Genomic DNA, 19,380 nt, shown 5'->3' with positions numbered 1-19,380 from the left:
AGCTGGAGAAGTAAACCTTTATTTTCAGATTTTTCTGAGCATCTTTAAAATATTCTGGAAATGTATCATGTGATAAATCACCAGAAGTTGAGAAACTGTTGTATACAGTCATGGTTAAAATAAATCAAAGCATATTTTGCAATTTCAGAAGTGTCAAATTCAAAACAATTTAAAAATTTAAAATGTAACTATTTTTAATAATGTTTTGTTTCTCCTGATGACTTTACAGCTGTATGCATAACAACTTACATTAGTAAATATGATGACACTGACAATTCAAGTCTTTATTAATCTAGCAATAATCACTTTTTACAAAATTCACATGAAGGTATCCTCTGTTCCAGTCAGTCTATTAAACTTACTCCTGTGACTGTTTATTCAGGGAAACATGAGCAGCTATTATAAGCCACCTTTTTCAAAGTCTAGGCCATATTAAAGTCACTGTAACATGATCAAAAGCACTGTTCAACTGCTTCTCTCACTGTGAAATAAGAAAAATATCCCACTTCCCACAGGGAAGTCAGTGAAATTCAATTATGCAACTCTGATACATTTCACCAAAAGCAGTCTCATTTGAGTTCAAGATCAACTCAGCTCAGTCGCAGGCAAAACCAGGCTTGACGTGTTCAGACTGAAGTGTCATAAAATCAAACGACAAGATGCTAACCAGCTACATTTTTTAAAATTATACTGATGATGACAGACAAAAACTATTTCAGGGCTAGTTGTGTTTTTGCCATGACAGACATGCTACGATCATTCAAATCTCTCCTTCATCTCAGTGAAGTATTCCCATCAAAAACCTCTGACGCTGACTAGACGACAGGCAGCTGTTTTTGGGTCATGTGACACACGCAGTCCAGGCCGAGTTTACTTTAACATCAGCTTCCTCATAGAGAATGTAAATGGTGAGAGAAACAGGTGAGGGAATAACAAAAGACGTAAGAAATAATGTCATTAGACAACAAGCAGCAAGAAAACAGGCCAATGAAGGAGGATGTTCTCCCCTGCAAACACTATTCAATAAACACATCCTTCTGGTGAATAAATAGATGTTTATGGAAAAAGGGTAACCAGCAATCTGCCCTACACTGTCCACGTTAAACATTAACCAGAAGTTCTTCGTCTCACAGCTGATGTAGAAACTCAGTCAGGCTCAAATGGCGTCTTCAGGTGAGGTTGCGTTCTCTGGAGACTGGCTTTGTGGTGCGGGAGGGAGGGATTGATGAGGTGGGGGAGGGCCCATGGAAGAAGGTGGGTGAGCGTCGGGAGAAGGGGGTCGCATATTGGGAGCATAGGAGGGCATGTGAGGATGAGGACCAACAGGAAGGGGAGCTCCACTAGGATGGTATCGAGGAGGGGCCATCACTCCTGGAGGTTGAGGAACCCACACTGAAGGGGGAAAAAATGGAAAGGTCAAGTTTACAATAATGACATCTGGAGATGGTTAAAGGTGCAAAGACGGATGAAAGTTCCTACTAGGCCTGATGGGAAGTCCCCCAGGTCCCCTGGGAGAGAAGAAATCAGGAGGTGGGGGTCCATAAGGGGCTCTGCGAGGAAAGGGACCATCCATGGGACCCATTGGTGGACCCATCCTTGGATCTGCTTCAGGGGGAGTCCTGCGTTCAGGACCGGACTGTTGGAAGACAGAAAAAGATTAGAGAGGCTGAGCCACAAATAAGCACTCAGTATTCACACACAGACGCATATACTTACCTCTCTATGGTCCTGTTCACCAGGTCCAAAGCTGTTTTCTCTGTAGGAATCTGCATTGATAAAACATTTAGTGAATTAACAGAAATATGAGGGTCACGTGTGCATTTCAGCACATGCTAAGGAGGATTTTTTTTGTTTACATGTCCAAGTTTACCCATTTAGAGTCAAAAAAGAGAGAGAGCAGAAACTCACCTGGCATGTCTGCAGGGTAAGAGGGTCCTGGAGGAACATTCCGAGGATGGTGGGAGCCAGGAGGGAGAGGAGGGAGTGGACCAGGAGGAAGGGCACGAGGAGGGAGTGGACCGGGAGGGAGGACGCCAGGAGGGAGGGCGCCGGGAGGGAGGACACCGGGGGGAAGGACGCCAGGAGGGAGAGAGTCAGGAGGAGGCAAAAGGCCCAGAGCTCCTGGAGGAGGTAGAGGTCTTCTGTACATGGGAGCTCCTGGTTCTGGAAACATATAGCCTGAAGAAGAGAGCGATGGATAGTAAGAAGATATTTACTACACAAAGCTTAAATCTGTGGTGACATTCAGAAAACAGAGGAGAGAGTGAGTGTCTGAGGTTTACCACATAAGAGCTGGAAATAGAAATGTAGTAATACGTTGTACAAATACTTTCATCACAGGGACAATTTTAGCATCCAGAGTAAAAAAAAAAAAACTCAAAATGCTTTCAAGACAATGAACATGCAACATCAACATGCTTTAGCCCCCCCGCCCCCCCCCCCCACACACACACACTATACTTATATTATATTTAAAATGCAAGATGCACATGCACACAGTAATAATATGCATGACAACTATGTTGAATATCAACTAACTTCTATTCATATTTGTGTATTCATTTACTCATTCATTCTTTTCATACGCAAGTGCTGGAACCATTGCAGGGGAATGTCATCCATGCAGTGACAACTTAGTTTACTATCACCTAATGGAGATGCTGGGGGAAAAAAAGGTTTGAAAAGGTGCACAGGGGGCTTCCATGTGGCTATTTTAAGGTCTCACAGGGATTACTCATACTTACACTGACCTCATTTTTTGAAACTTTGGCCCTTCGTTTCTGTTTGCTAAACATTGTCTTGATAATCTGTGAGATGTTGGCTGTGTGGGCACTTGTAACAGTCTGGTTCTCTCCAGTTTTTTTTCTCTCTCACATATGAACACACACCTGGAGGTCCTAAAGGCCCAGGTGGTCCTGGTAAAGGTCCTGGTGGGGGTCCTCTGCGATCTCTCTCCCAGGTAGGAGAGATTGAGCCGCTGTCTGAATGAGGACCTCCACTGCGCTCCATCTCCCTCTGGCCTCCTGGGGGCTCCCCTGGACCACGAGACACTGTGCAGGAAAGGATTGTTGGAAGAAGATGGAAAAAAAAAAAAAAAAAAGAGTGACAGACAGAGAGAAGGGCACAGAAGAAGAAAGAGAACAAGCAGAACAAACGCCCAGAGACGGTGATGACAGTAAGTCCAGATTTCATCACATTATATTCTGTTGTCTTTTGTGCATTCAAGATTGCTGTTAGCATGCACAGACCATGCAACAAAATGCTTCAGCAGTTTGTCATGCTATAGTCAGCTGGTCATCCCCAACATGCTGCATGTTTCTACACCATTTATGAGTATGAATGAGAAAATGTACTCTCCCAATTATGTAAGAATAAAATTATTACAAGTATATTTATATTTGTAGTGTTTGTGTGTCATTCTAAGGATCTGGCCATGCTTCGTGTATGTGTTTGCTGCAGCTAGCTGCACCTTTAAATGCATTTACCTCTAGGAGACAGTCGAGCAGGTGGTCCATCCATTAACGTAGGAGGTGAGAGAAATGGTCTGGTTTCCGATGAAGGTCGACCCAGAGGAGAAGGAACATACGGTGACCTTTCAGCTGGAAATACAGGAATGTTTGGTGAGTGCAAATGGAAGAAAATCTGCAGCCCTGCAGAGTCTTACGACCGCAATTTAGGCAAGAAGCAGCTTTTTTAGAACTTTCCAACCACCTTCTTCAGTCAGTGATTTACATCTAGAGATTTTAATCTGTCACTCTAATTATAGTACTTTCAGAGAGATTTTTGCAGGGTGGCCACTTCTTAGGATTCACATTCCGAAACTGTCTCATTTATAAATAAATAAATAAAATTCCATTTTATTTATGTAGTGCCAAATCACAACAACAGTCGCCTGAATACACTTTATATTATAAGGTAAGGACCCGACAACACTACAGAGAAAACCCCAATAATCAAAGACCCCTTTTGAGCAAACACTTGGTGACAGTAGGAAAGAAAAACACCTTTTTAACAGAAGAAAACCTCCAGCTGAACCAGGCTCAGGGAGGCTTAAGAGCATTAAAAGGTGACTACTGGACTTCTTTAAGTTTTTGAAGACAATTCACTTCCTCTTCCAAGAAGGTTCTTCATCCAAACAGTTTGAAAATACCCTTTGCAGCTTTAAGTCCTCAGAGACATTTTTGTGAGTTGTCCCGGACGTGGATTAAGCCCCAGATTAGAAGAAAATTCATTGCAGGATTCTATTGAAAAGTACGCTTTTTTTCCACTGACTGACCTTTCAGGTTTGATGATTCATGTCATGTTTTAATGATTTATATGTGCGTGTGTGTACGTACCACGGAAAGGCATTGGTCTTGCTAGACTGTTCAAGGCAAACGGGTCTTTGTCAAGGGCGTCCAGTTTAAACTGTGTATCCGTCAGTCTGCAAACAATCACACCTAAAGTTAAAACATGGCAAGCACTTTTGGTCCTGAGATGTTAATACAATTGTTAAGAAATATATTTAAAAAGAAAATGTATTTAAAAGCTGACATGACAAAAGTAGCAGTACATTTCAGTCTTAAGAACTGCTCATTTATAATGTGTGTTCACAACTTTTTATTTAAAAAAAAAAAAAAAAAAAGGCACAAACATAAAGCCAATAAAAGGACTATACTGGATCATAGATCTCTGCAGAAACATGGAGATGAGGGAATCATCTCAGTATTTCACTCAAAATGCTGACATCATGCTTACTTCTGTCTGAGGAGAGCGTTGTCTCTTCTAAAGTCTGACAGTTCTCGTTCTGCTGCTCGGGCTGCCACCTGGAAATGCCAAAAACATAACAAGACAAGAATTTCAGGGGCAATTAGTTGTATAACCACAGTTTCTTTCACTTTATAACATAAGTGTAACAATTCAGAAAGAAACTTGACAAATCTTTGTCGAGTTTTACTAACCCAGTTATTATGAGCTTTCTTTTCATGTGCTGATATCTGAGTCTGGTAAGACTGTTTGGTTTTCTCCAGCTCTTCCTCCATTTCTTCAGCTCGTTGCCTGAAGCAAAGCAGAAATGAGACAGTTTGTAAGGACGAAAAACTAACAAATGCTTTCGAGCTGCTACAGACTGTGTTTCAGCTACCTGTAGTTGTTAAGTTCCTCCATCGCCAGCGCAATATTTTTGTCTGCTTTGTTTAACTTCTCCTCTTTCTGCACACGCTCTTTCTCCTCCACCGTCAGAAGTCTACAAATATTTAATGATACAGTTTTAACATCATCTGATTGTTACAGATAGATTTGTTCATATAAAACCGTTTACTGCATATGCATATACCTGTGTAGTTTGAGCTCATTCTCCTGGTACATTTCTGTCATAATCTGGAGTTTCTGTTGTAATCGTTGGACCTAAACACAAGGTAAAAGGTTTAATCCAAAGGAAAACAGATATGGACCATGTATAGAACAAATACAGTCAGACACAGGTGAGGTCAGTTACCTGATCCGAGTAGTTCTCGGCGTCCGACTGCAAAGTTAGTTTCTCTTTCTCCATATCTTCTATGCTTACTTGAGGGGGGGGGGGACAAAAAAATCAAAAACAAAAGACATGACATGCACGCTACCAGGGATATGTCGAGACTCTAGCATGGTTCATACATATCATTAATATGGAAAAGGTTAATAAGTACATTGACATAGATGTTCTGTAGTTTACTTACATTGCAGGTCTTCTTTTGCTTTGATTTCATCGTTCAGTTTGGCAAATACTCTGTCCTTATCCTCATCTAGGGATTTGAGGTCTGCATTCAGCTATACAAAGATAAAGACATGTTAAAGGGGAAACTCTACAGAGATTACATTAAAAAATGAATAAATAAATAAATAATTATAATTCTTGCGTGCCAGCACATTATCAACTTGAATGCTAAACACTATGTTCTTGGTTGTTTCCATCTACCTTAGCAGCATAAACAAGTTTCTGGACTTTCTGCAGATGGGCCTGGGTGTCCGTTATGTCCCCTCTTCCATTCTTCTCTCCTTTTTCTGGCGTACCATTGGCTGTCTCCTTTTCTCCTCCTTCCTCTTCCTCCAGCTCTGAATCCCAGCCTTTCAACCTCAGCAGCCGATCTGTTAAGGACTAGAAGCAAACAGATTTTTTTCTGACAGTTAATTATATTCTCACTGAATCATTTTAATATATTTTCTGTCATTCTGCCATTTTCTGGAGACATGACAGTAGTTGAGACCTGATTTAATATAGTTAAAAGCAAAAAACAAAACATAAAATCAGAAATTTAAAAATGTCTGTTTTTGCCCTTAAGATCGTGTTTTCATAGACGTCCAGGCAGCTTGTAGCATGGCTGTTGTTTTCAGTTCACTCCCTGGAAGTCCTATTATGGCCACTAACATTGTGTGCGCTGATCCTCTTTTTTTCTCTGTTTGCTCTCTTGTGAAGAAAAGCAAACAGAAAGAAAGACGTGGGAAAAATGAGCAGAGCAAACGGCTTCTGTTTCAAACTGACCCGACTTCTATGCAGAGAATTGTTGTTGGTGCTGAGAGTTGGCTCGTCAATTACAACGCAGCACTTTTTGGTTAAACAGTCTATAGTTTCCAAGCCTGAAGACAGATTAGAAGTACAACGAGGAGCATGCTCACTGCAACTTGACTATTGCCCCCCAAAAGACAAAATTAAAACCCTTGAACACAACTGGCACAGTTACTCATTCATTTCACAAAATCACACATTTATCTGATAGTGAGTCAAGCATTGACCAGAAAACGGGGGCAAAGATAGAACCAGGCTTTGGCACCTAGGGAAACAGTTAACCAGCCGTGGAGATAACGATACAAAGCCAAAGCTGACGGTGACCAGTCACGACTACTGAAAGCAAACAGTTGGACACCCAGAGCAATCTGGGGGAAAAAAAAAGTAATAACTGATAATACTTCTACATAGATCTTATGAACTGAAGAATCTTTTTACAGTCAGCAAGTGAGGTGGAACTTTTAAGGAGGTCTGTAAGTGCTACAGTGTAAACGAAAGAAACAGTCTTGATTTTATAACACCAGACAAAAAAAAAGAGAAAAACAAATGCTAAGGAGTAATCTGAAACCTAAATTAAAACTGAGATCACAATCAGATTAATCATCCACCATTACCTCAATAGAGGCAATTTACCTTTGTCCTAAGAATGTTCAGTGGAAATTTTGTGAACTGTGATTTGTGCCAGTGTTCTTTATTTTTTGGCCACACAAACAAAATCTAAACTCAGCACCCTACTTGCAATTTTGTCTACCTTCCCGAAATATAAAGAGAGTTAAAGGGTGTCTGTTTTCACACAGAGGCAGACCTGAAAAGGACTAAATGGACTGAACAACATAAAAATAAAAGTTGAGCTGGTAGCTACTCAGGCATTTCCAAAAAGATGACCTCAAAGGAAAACTGGCCAAATTTAAAATTTATCATTTTTATGGGCTGCTTCACAGAACTTAACCTTAGAATAAATCATACCATTATACGTTCATCCTTGGTGGCCACATCCTGCATCATCCCGCTGTAAGCAACCTCACACCTTTTCATCTCTGCCTCCAATTCACTCACTCTCTCTGCCCATCCCTCCACCTGCTGCCTCAACTGTGGAGAAAAGAGTTGGGGGAAGGAGAGAAGAAGAAAAAAAGAAAAAAGAAAAAAAAAAAAAAGGTAAGCCAACAATCTTGTGCACCCATTTTGGAAACACTATTTAGTTTACTGCCATACGAAGTTTTTTTTGTGTGTGTGTGTGTGTGTGTGTGTGTGTGTGTGTGTGTGTGTGTGTGTGTCCATCGTACATGAGCATTGCTCTCCTTTAGCACTACATTCTCTTCTCCAGCTGTTTCCAAGTTCCTCTGTAGTCTGTCACTGTTCATGCTGTACACTTTCAAAGTGGTCTGCGCCTAGAGAAGGACAGACAGAAATATTATAAAACCTAGTGGAACAGAGAAGAGGTGGAAAAGAAGCACCAACAGAGGAAAGAGAACAGACAGGCGAAAGTGCAAATGTGACAGTTTTGGAATACTGCACCTGCTCTTCCTGTGACTGAAAGTCTTTAGTTTCATCTTCAAGGGATTTCATGCTCTCCTCGAGGACTGCTATCTGGATAGAGAAACCAAAACAACTTTCATTCAGTATGAATTCTACAGCTTCTCACTCAGGATTGCCAACTAGGCTTCCACAGTACTTCTGTTAGTGTGTGCACCTACCCTCCTTTCTTGTTCTGTCCTGTGCTCCCTTTGCTGGTCCAGTTGATCCTTTAGCTGTTCCAGATCCCTCTCCAACTCTTGTTTGGAGTGCTCCAACTGTCTGGCTTTGACCTAAGAAAACAAGATCAGAAAACTACTTCAAGTAGCTGCAAAACTGGGACACTGTAACATGAGTAAGGGTTGTAAAGACATGACAAATAATGTCACTATAGATCTGAGGTGAAGCAGTGCAAATATTCTACATTTTGACTAGTTCTGCAAGTCTGTGTCAAAAATTACATGGCAGTGGCTGTACTTCATTGTGTACATCAATAATAATAATAATAATAATATAATAATGTTGTTATTATTCTTTTTGTAATATGGTAAACCTCACTATACATTACCACTCACTCAAAAATTATTCCAACAAGTGTGAACATATGGCTGTTAAAAAAAATTCTCTTTGTAGAGACTTTGAAAGCAAATAAAAAAAAAAATACAAGCTTGTTCAACTGAATAAACAATAGGACATGTGTCTCTGTTCACACAGATGAGGCTCGTGGGAGCGTAGCAGTGTACCAGACATGAACACTGTGTGAGCCATATTCATTAAGGAGCATTCAAGTAGGTTTTCTTTACACCAAGAATGGTTTCCATACTTTTCTCTGCCTTACCTCCAGTTGTTCTGTCTTCTGAGTCTGAGCCAAGACACCGCTGTCCCTCTGTGAACTCTCAAGGTTGTCATACTGTAGATGAATAAATTTCTCAGTACATCATGCATGATATCATCAAGAATTTCATTAGATTTCTGATCACCTACAAATGCTCAGTAAGTAAACCTCTCTGCTTTGTAGATATCACCTTAGAAAGCTTGTAATCCAAATTATCTGAAATCTATAGAAGGATATATATATATATATAACAAAAAAATCTCTGACCTCAAATTATTGTGTGAGACCAGATCTGTGTCTAGACAGAACTGGCATAACTACTAACCTCTTGTTGACACTGACTCAGACTCTCAAGGACTTTGGATTTCTCATCCAGTAGCTGTGCAACCTGTTCTGCCATCCCCTGCTCTCTACCTGAAAAACAGCCAAAAAAATTTCAGATTTATTTTGTGTCATTTAAAAAAAAAAAAAAAAAAGTGGTTTATTTGTTAACATTCACAGGTCAAAGAGAAGAAAAACTGTCAGTGATAATGTTAAACGTGTCCATAAAATGACACTCAGGAAGAGGAAGTGAGAACTTACGTCGATAAATTCTGCTTTTTATCTGTGAGGAAATAAAAGAAATGAAAGGAAAAACAAAACAAAGAACTGTGCTTAGTGACAGGTCCGACAGTTCAAATAGAAGCCATACTTATCAAACCATCTTAGGTGGCAAAAAATATTTATGATATTGAAGTGAATATGCATGGCTGTGCACTCACAGAGCTGTAACATCTACAGGTGAACAACAGAAGTGTCATCAGGCCCAACAGGCCAGAGACAATGATAGGTTCCCATGGTACACCATACAGGTCTGGCCCAGGTCTCAAGTCATCGGGCAGAGACGACACCACCTGAGAAAAGAGAAAATAATGACCAGTTCCTGTTAGAACCTGTGTGTGTTTTTAAATAGGATATGCGAGTCCGGGAATAAAAACCTGATGTTCTACTGATGCTCAAGGACATTAGCTTTTCTGTCATTGAGGAAATATGACTGCCTCTTGAACATGGGCAAAATGCAGCCCATCTGCCCAAACCAGTGTGGAGACAGACCCGTGCCTTCTTAAATATATTAATACATTGTACTATATACTATGTGCCAAATAATAATGCAGCAAGTATCAACTTTCTCTCAGTAGAACTTTCCGTGGTCACACACCTTGACAAAAAGAGATGCCATTTAAAAGACAGTTTTTTTGATTAAAGAAGCAAATAAAGAACTTAAACTAACCATGTTTGTTAATAAGTAGCACGGTCAAGTGAGTGTAAGAGTAAAGAAATTGTGTGTGCAGTGTTTTTTGGAGGAAGGAATCAAACCAAGAAGAGGCATCTCAGCAAGAAGAGCCACACCAGCAACTGAGCTCTAATGGCTTTTGTAGAGCACCGGCACAATGGGCTGAGGTGTTGTTAATGTTGCTGATTAGAAATATGCCACACCTCCTCTCCAGATCCTGAAGAGAAGAACTAAAAGGAGACTAAAAGGAAAGCGGGGATGGAGGGCACAGACTCAAACTCCTGGTTAGATTAACCTCTCCAGCTCTCAGCGGCGCAAAATTAGTAGTACTATTACCAGCTGCATTTCAAGATGGTGGCGTATGAGTGTGTCAAACAAAGGTGAAAGTCCCACAACAATGACGAAACCAGCCCACTGACAGGGTACCACAGGAAGGAAGGTCCAGTGATAAATGATGAGCAGTGACTAAATTTTGAGAATAAGAGCATTAAGATTCACCAATGGTAAACTGATCACAACAAGGCCCCAGACTGATGAAAAAATTAAAATAAATCACAAATATACCAGGACAGCACTCCAGAGAAAAATCTGAGTGGCAAATACTGCATATATACAAAGATATGTTTTTGTATAGATGCAATGGTGTTAAAGTGTGACCATGCATTTGTTTATCATCTGACGGTACATTCACTGATGCATATCCAATAAATTTGAATATACAAATATATTAAACATTTATGATGCACCGGACTGACAGAGAAAGGTCAATATTTTCTAATAAGGTTCTTTGTTTTTAGGACCAGGATTTGGGCTTCCCGAAAGCAATCTGTCAAACTGCTAAACAAAATACTACCAAACAGCTGGTCTTTAGAAGATGGGTTTATGTACAGTTACCCAGTTTTTGACCACATTAAACAGGGCGCAGTGTTAATAGTTATATCATTCTACTACAGACAAATGTGGAAAAATATCTGTCATTTTTAACTTAAATCCTAACACCTGACAAGACAGCGCTGTTACTGACAACTAGCCAGCTAACTATTACCAGCTAACTGTTTGAGCAATTAAACATCTTTGAAAACACGAAGAATAATCCTGACAACAGGTCATACTCTTACTTCGGAATGAGATGGACAACACCAAGAGCTGTAGCTAGTACCGAAAAATACAAAAACATGACTGTTACATGGAAGCCCGTTACATTATCTCGGCTAATTGGGAATTGCTAACGAAACCTGACACATAACGTACATCCTTCACTTTCTCCACGGCGATACTGTAGTAAGCCTCTGCCGTCTCCTGGAAGTCGGCCGCTTTGATGCCCGACTGGTCACTCGCCGGATTCTCTGCCATGTCCAAATTATTTCATCTGACGTATATTTAAACTTAAAATTTTTTATATTTACACCGTTAAGAAACTAGAGCTGTGAAGCGGGTCAGCGGCGGTTTCACATCCTATCCACAACACTGACGCTTAGGACTATACCACGTCCTGCTGGACGTCGTAGGGAGTAGTACGAAAACTACTGTACAGCTGTACAACCATTGTAAACACTCCAAACATCAAATAAAATCTGAAAATATAAAATAATATAAACACAGCATGTATAGTATAATGCATCACGTGCACGCTGTTTCGTGTCCTCACAAGTTCACCCGGATGATTTCACACCCCCGCTGGTGAAAATGGTTCAGTCGCAACGTCACCAATTGTAAGATGCCACACTGGCATACCGGAGCGCTTTCAAAGTGACACCAGGAGAAACAGGTGTTAACAAAATGACACCTGTATTATCATTATTTTGATAATTTTCATTCAAAGAAAAAGTAACACATTTGCATCGAACGGGTATTTGTCAACGTGTCGCGTGCTCGGCCTTAGGCCAATGACAAATTAGGAGACAGGTGAAGGTAAAGACTTCCCATATGAAAAAGAAAGAGAAACAATTAAGACCCACGTAGGAAAGTATGGAGTGGTAAAGCATTAACAGAACAAAATAAAAATGCTCTATTTTACTGAATTAATGAAATAACTAGGAAAGCTGTTCATACGAGATATATGACATTTCTCAAACAATTACTATTTTTTTTTTTCATGTGAATTAAAACAGTCTGACAGCCATCCAGTATTTCTTATACTCACCAGTCTGGCCTCCATCTGAAACCACTTTCACCTTTCAAAACATGAGAGACAGTTTGTCTTCACAGGTGTGTGAGTCCAGAGTGTCACAGACCCAAATGTGAGTAATGTTTAAGGAACCTAGCCAGCTTGACAGGCTGAGACGTAAGCAAAGCTAAATGCCAGAGGGAGAGTCAGCTCAGCATGTCACCAGAGTAATATCTTAAAGAACCAGGCACCACAAAATGCCACACTGACAGAGCAGAGGGTGATTTTTAGTGCCTCCCATATTTTTTTTTTTGTACTATAACTTTAACACCTTTAATACAGGCATGCAAACACAGAGGCGGGTCAAGTGAAATGACTATATTAGAGAATTATTTTGACATATCAGGAATCATGGCTAGAAGATGATCCTGGTATCAAAATGTAGGTTATGCTATAACCTATTTTGAGGCTTGAAAGTTGCCCCAGCGAATGATCAGAAAACACATGAAATGTGCAAAGCACTAATGTTTTTTGCTATAGAAACTGATAAACCTATTATATTTAAGCTTTTAAATTTCATTACAAGAAAACAGCATACTAAACAAAACAAGATTTTGAATTAGATTGTGACACTTTGAGTGGCTGTAAAGTTTTAGGACTTGTAACTCACAAAACATTCATAGAATGAAGATAAGATCTCACCTTCATAGAATGTATCATAGCAGCCCATGCTATGATACATTTTGCTTTTCCCTGTACAACATGATCAAGGCCACAATTAGCCACAAATCAAAAGCTATTGGACAAAGTATGTTAAAACTAGATCAGAAAAAAAATTCTGGCTAGGCAGCATGCACCCTGCACCCTGCTTTGACCTCAGCCCCCCTTCATCGCCATTGTGGATTAATCTCTGGCATGAACTGAAGAATCCCTCTCAACATACACAACACTAATCTCTGTAGATTAAAGCAAAAAGGTATATTTGGAAATCAAATGACAAAAAATTGGTTTCTGTTTCTGCAGATTATAAATCCTCAGAAACTGGCACAGCGTACCTGCACAGTAAGCCATATGAGGAGCTCCCTCACTGCACAAGTGTGGGCGTAGGAGTCTTCAGCCATCTGATAAACGAAGTCCAGAATTTGCTTCATAACTCCTGCAGTTCAAGTAACACACATACTGCTGTTTAACATACATCTCTTTTATGATGCTCAAAAAATATTTATCTTTTAATGTGACACATTACTGTAAAAAATGAAAAAAAAAATTGTTTTGGCCATCCGGTTTTTGGGGTTATGTGAAGTGAGGACGATGACGAGGTAGGTCGAGTAGCTTTTGCTTAAGATTTTTAATAATATTTTAAACTCTTCTTGATTAATGGATACCTGGGTTATCCATACCTTTCAGCATCTCTGGTGATCCTGGCTGAACATGAGGAAGGGATGCTTCTTCAACACTTCTGCCCTGTTTTTTTCCTCTTATCTCATCTTTTCCTACACCACCACCCACTTGGTTATTGCCTTCTTTCATTATCATCCAGTCATCTCTCTGGATGGATGGATCTTGTGTCGTCTTCGACTCTCCCTCAGTGTTCGCTTTCTTATTTTTTCTATGATTTGAACAAGAGACGCCAACACAGCTGGCCTCGGCTGCATTTGACAGGGAAACACATGTACAGATGCAATTCAAAACCATGCCTGAATTTGAAAGACTGAATTAAATCTCATTAGTGCTGGCCATGAGGAAGCCAGTAGGAGGCAATGTTGAGAAAAACTACCTTGATGATTACGGTCGTTGGTCTGTCTTGTGTTGAAAGTCTGTCTCACTCTTCCCAACAGTGTTTCCAGTTTTTGAAGCGCCATAAGCATTCGGGTCTTTTCTTTGTCCTCCTGCAGTGCATCAGTGAGTGTCACGCTAGGAGCAATCAGCGTCTCCTTGTGATGATACAGAAGTCTCTCTACATCTGACAATATAGATTCATCCTCCTCATCAGGTTTGTACAACATGGTGTCTGAATTGGACAAAATGTAATCCAAAAACTGAAGCTTGTGTCGCCCAAAAAGCTCTAGCGAAATAGCTGTCTCATCTGCACCCATGTGAGTGAGCAGGTTTTTGTAATGTTTGGAGAGAGTTCTTGTCATCTCAGCAGAGGAAGGATGAAGCTGTGGCTGCTCTGTGATAGTGGGAGAGTCTTTGTGCACAACTTCAAGGTGGTGAGTGGTGGAATCTGGTTCTTGTTCAGGAGTTAACGAGTCTTGCGAGTGCAACGCCTCACCTGGACTAGTACTGAAGCTCTGGGCTGGTTCGGCGGACCCGTCAGATTCGGTGGTAGATTTCTGGCTGAAAACACCAAAGGGGTTTTTTAAAAGACCAAAAGCTCCACTGGTTTTACTCTCTGTCTCTGTCTCCCCACTCTGATCAGTGGGTGGATGTGGAGACACATCATCAGTCAAACTTGGGGCAGTTTGCTCAGATGTCACAGACTGACTTTTAGCAGGGTCACTATGTGGGGCTGAAGGCTCCCTTCCTCCCTCATGCCAGGATTCACTACCATTACTATCATTTTCCCTCATTTTTATATCAGTGTCTTTATCCTCCACTACAACAGCAGCCTTCTCTGTGTGCGTCTGTTGATCGGAGTTTAACTGTTGTGTTGCTTTGCTGCTACTTTCAGTGTCTCCAGACTCCGTTTTATCTCCCTGGCCTAATGCATGAGTGCTTTCTGCCTCCTCTGAAGTGTTATTTGCTGTTTCTTCATCCGAGTCTATCATCTGCCTCTCTCCTGGTGTGTTTGCTTGATCCTTTAGCTTCTCTGTCTGTATTGCTCCTTCACCTCCTTCCTCTAAACCACTTCCAGCTTTTTCTTCATGCACTTGAGGGCAAAGCTCATTTGAACATTTAAAGCTGTCATCCACCTCATTCTCCTCTTGATGCACTTCTTCAACCTCTGCTCGGTCAGTCTCTTCAAACTTTAGCTCCTCTGCCTTGGCTTGTTTTTTCTCTCCATCCTCCCCATTTCTTCCTTCCACATCTTGGTGGCTTTCAACCTGTGCGACTATTTCAGTGAAAGATGATCCTGAGCCATTCTGTGTGTTCGTGGTGCTCGGGATCTTTGCCTCATAATAAGAAGACTGCACTGTTTTTCCTTCTTCATCTTTCTTCTCTTTTTCCTGTACACCCTCCAGTTCTTCTTCCCTCTGTAACATCTCCACCTTGGCCTCTTTTTCCTTCTCTGGTAACTCTTCTTTCTGCAGCTGTTTTCTATCCTCTTTTAGCTCTCCCATCTCCCCCTGCATACTCTCCACTTCTGCCTCATTAGACTCCTTTTCTTCCTCATCTTCCTTCTGCTCTTTCACCTTTTTCCCTTCACCTTCTTTCTTCTCTTTTCCCTCTAGACCCACCAGTTCCTCTTCTTCCACTAACTCCTCCACCTTGGGGTGTTTTTCCTCCTCTGCATTCAACTGTTTGTTAGCTTCCTTTAGGTCTTCCACCTCTCCCTGCATACTCTCCACTTCTGCCTCATTACTCTCTTTCTCATCTCCCTTTTGCTCTTTTATCTCCTTTAAATCCTCCAATTCCTCGTTATCCTCCACCTTCATCACCCCTTGATTCCCCCCATCCTTTGACTCCTCCTCTTTTTCAGCCTCTAATTCAGAACTGATCGCTGACTTGAAGTCATTTTCATTTAAATCATCTTCTTTAGTGCCTGATGCTTCTATCTCTGTTTTAACCTGCTGGGACTCATTTATGTTGTCTTCAACAATTTCCTTTAGTTTGCCTGCATCACTGTCGCTTTCATTGTTAACATGCTCCATCACTGGAGACACGGAGGTCTGATCTGTGGTTGGTGCACTTGTTCCTCTATCCTTTGGGATAGTTTGAGTGCTTCTACCAGGGTTATGCTGTGAATCAAATTCCTGTGAGCTCAGAGTTTCTCCCTCCTGCTCTAACTCCCCATGAACTGTCTCTGCTTCTGTGTTATTATCAAAAAGAGCTACTGTATCTGAATTGTCATTATTTGTTTCAGCACTACAAGGAGTAAAACTTTCATTCTCAGCTGGAACTGGATCGTTTTTCTCCATAGATGACGGTAAGTGAGGCTGGCTCTCTGTGCTACTGTCTTCTACATCACCGTTCAGCTCCTCAGTCTGAGTTTCAGGTAAATCTGTATCCTCATTACTGACTTCTCCTTTATTATCGTCACCCCTGGTGATTTTAAGAGACATTTCTGTGGGTTCTTCTGTGTTATCAGTTTGATTTGTGATTTCTGCCCCTTCCTCCTCCACACTTTCTGATTTCTTGTTCTCCATCTGGTCTTTTTCATCTTCCTTGACCAGCATAGACGTTGACTTTAAATCCACTGAAACGTGATCAGGGCCCAAAATGCTTTCAGATGGTGTTTCAGATGGTGGTGTTGAATCCTGACTGATAGCACTTGGAGTTTTTCTTTCTTCCTCTCCTGACTCCCTGCTATTATCCATATGTTCATTTCCAATTGGTTTGTGAATCACAGCGTCTTCACCTTCCCTTTCTTCAGATCTCTCCTCATTTATTTTGCTTTTTTCTATATTGTCATCGTCATCTTTACTGGGGGGTGATTCTACTAAAGCCTGAGATTCTTCTTCAAACTTCCTTTCAGGAGAAATATCTTTGTTATCAACTGTGGGTTCAGCCTCTTCATCGAAATCGCTGTTTATCCCACTGTCTGAAATATCTGTGTTGCTATCAACACTCTGACCATTAAGTGGTTCTGTAGACGGGGTATTTTGGTCTTCTGACAGTTCTTCCACCTCCTTTGAATTATTGCTTGTCTTAATAATTTCCTCCTCTGATTCACTGTGATCCACATTCTGTGATCCTGTTGGTTGCTCTAAAGTTGTGATTATTTCTGCCTCCTTAGATTCACTTTCTTTGTTTTCATTATCTCCAACTTTATCTTTCCTGAAACCTAGAATACCTTCAATCTCCATGTTTAACCAAGAATTAGCCTGCACCTTCTCCTCCTTCTCTTGTCCTGACTCCTGACTGGTCAAACCAAACCCCAGTGTGCTTGACAGCCCATTCCCCAGCCAACCTAAAGTCCCCATCTCTTTCTTCTCCTCTTCCTGCAACTGGCTGCCTTCAAGGTCCAAGGACATCCTCCTGCTCCTGAATTTCTCTGTGGGTTCTTTGTCTTCATCTGCTTCTTGTTCCTCTTCTGTCTCACTTTTGCTTCCACCTCCAAAGCTGAGCCACCCAGTCATGGTTGAAGTTAACGATTCAGCAGTTTCTTCTTTAACTTTCACACTTTCTTTGCCATTGTCAGGTTTTCCATTTCCTCCGAAGCCTAGCCATCCTGTCACAGAGGATGTGAGCGTTTCAGACTGAGTGTCTTCCCTCTTATCTTCTATCTCCCCTTCAGCCACACTGTCCGGTTGGTCCTCTTTACCCAGACCTAACCATCCTGTCACTGAAGAACCAAGCCAGGAAGAGGAGGGAGACCCACCTTGTTGATTAGGAACCACAGGAATCTCATGTGTCTCCTCTTGAAACCCAGCTCCGGAACCACCAACATTTTTATTCTGATTCTCTTCTTCTTGTTCTTCTTCTTCCTGTGCAGAAACTGGGGAGTCTGAGGTTGTTAAGTGGCTTTCAGCGTTCGTGTCATCAGTGCTTTGGGTAATTTTTTGTGTGGTTTCTGGCTCCGGGATTTGGATTTTCTGATCAATATAATCATCATCATCATCCATATCCAGATAAGTGGAGCCAAACTCATTCATGCAGAAGAAATCAGATTTCTGCAGAAAAAGGGCAAAAATTTAATTCTTAAGAAAGGAAACTAGGAAGAAAAATTTGAAATAATAATAATACTGACAATACTTTTTAATACTTAAAGTTTGTTTACATATGAATGATGAAATTACCTGTGTTTCCACTACTTTCTCCACAGTAGTATGAACCTCTTCTTCTTGCACTGCATCCTTTGGAAAATATCCAAACTCTTTGTCAATCTGAAATAAAAAAGGAAACAAAGGAGCTGTCAGCATTTTTCTTCTTTCTACCTTGAAGAAACCCAGAAATCTAAACATTTGTCATAATAGATCATTCTTTAAAAATATTCTCTGTCATTTGTTGTTTAGGCATTGGTGATGACTGCAAACATAATCTTTTATAATAATCAAATAATTCATTCTTCCTTTGCACAGAGAATGGGGGCACTGTTATTCTGGAAAAGACCAATACCACCAATCAAAGGATAAAGGTCATCACACAAGTTTGTACTGATTAATTTGAGGTTGCCCTTTCATAGGGAAACACCCTGGCAGCACACTGCCCCAAACCTCACAGTACTACAGTGCAGGGGTCAGAGGCTTAGGTTTTCCTTCTGCCTGTCTCTAAGTGAGAACCTGACATGAATGAAGATTTAGGGAAGTACGGAAAGGGAAAAAAAGATCGAAATATGACACATACACTGCCTGCCCACAGGTCATTCCTCTTTCCAGTCAATTTGTGGTAAACAAAGATTGTGTCTCCTTGCCTGAAGCTCAGGAAACGACAGTCCTTACCACGGTGGTCCCTTATAGCCTGCACTCTGCTTAGGAGGCCTACACACACCACAGCAATAGAACACAGTTGTGAGGTGACCATCATTATCGTCATTAATTTAAGGAGCTATCAGTAGATTTTGGACTTACTTTGACACTCAGAGTCTCCGCAGATCTTGTAGTCAGACAATAATCCGATATTTAAGTGGGGTAAAATCACTAAAACTGCACCCAGTGACCACAGGAACCTAGAGACCTGAAAAATAGCCATGATTATCTGACTTTTAACTGGAGGCTATAAGTAGTAAATGTCCATAGTGGGGTGGAAATAACTCCCGTTGTGCTGGCAAGTGAACATTGCCTCTGAGCTGCTGCCTTTTGAAGACTCAATGCTAAATGAAACAGCTGAGATAAGATATAAGGCCAGCATGGGGATAATCATTAACATCTCAGGCCTGCTTGCAATACCAAATATTATCAGTTCGCTGGTCAAAGGTTTCTATTTCATTAGAAGACTTGATATTAAGGGAAAATTGCTTTAATTGATATTTCATTGAGATTTTAATACGTGCACACATAAACGGGGTTCCGGGTAAACGCCATGGC

The 19,380-nt window shown here is 40.9% G+C and overlaps 1 protein-coding gene across 2 annotated transcripts; it reads right to left on the bottom strand.

Moving 5' to 3' along the window:
- Window positions 1-263: 263 nt before the first annotated feature.
- Window positions 264-19,173, bottom strand: mia2 (MIA SH3 domain ER export factor 2). Of its 2 annotated transcripts, XM_024806232.2 has the most exons (28): window positions 18,925-19,173; window positions 18,701-18,834; window positions 18,154-18,240; window positions 14,028-18,027; window positions 13,651-13,899; window positions 13,306-13,406; window positions 9,632-9,763; window positions 9,453-9,474; window positions 9,196-9,284; window positions 8,874-8,945; window positions 8,218-8,328; window positions 8,039-8,110; window positions 7,807-7,911; window positions 7,490-7,612; window positions 5,936-6,115; window positions 5,697-5,787; window positions 5,477-5,544; window positions 5,315-5,385; window positions 5,123-5,224; window positions 4,941-5,037; window positions 4,738-4,805; window positions 4,338-4,423; window positions 3,486-3,599; window positions 2,889-3,050; window positions 1,909-2,178; window positions 1,717-1,766; window positions 1,480-1,636; window positions 264-1,392 (listed from the first exon to the last, which is right to left on the bottom strand). In XM_024806232.2, exons 1-28 carry the CDS (start codon window positions 19,043-19,045, stop codon window positions 1,157-1,159), a joined length of 7,170 nt encoding a protein of 2,389 aa, XP_024662000.2. In that variant the 5' UTR covers window positions 19,046-19,173; the 3' UTR covers window positions 264-1,156. The 2 variants fall into 2 exon arrangements, with proteins under 2 accessions (XP_024662000.2, XP_076733705.1); XM_076877590.1 differs by lacking the exon at window positions 13,651-13,899 and having other exon boundaries at window positions 17,736-18,027; window positions 18,925-19,159.
- Window positions 19,174-19,380: the final 207 nt, after the last annotated feature.

This window comes from Maylandia zebra, linkage group LG19 (genome assembly GCF_041146795.1).
Source record: "Maylandia zebra isolate NMK-2024a linkage group LG19, Mzebra_GT3a, whole genome shotgun sequence".
NCBI lineage: Eukaryota > Metazoa > Chordata > Actinopteri > Cichliformes > Cichlidae > Maylandia > Maylandia zebra.
The sequence above is the reverse complement of the archived record's forward strand: the minus strand, read 5'-3'. Positions and strand labels throughout refer to the sequence as shown.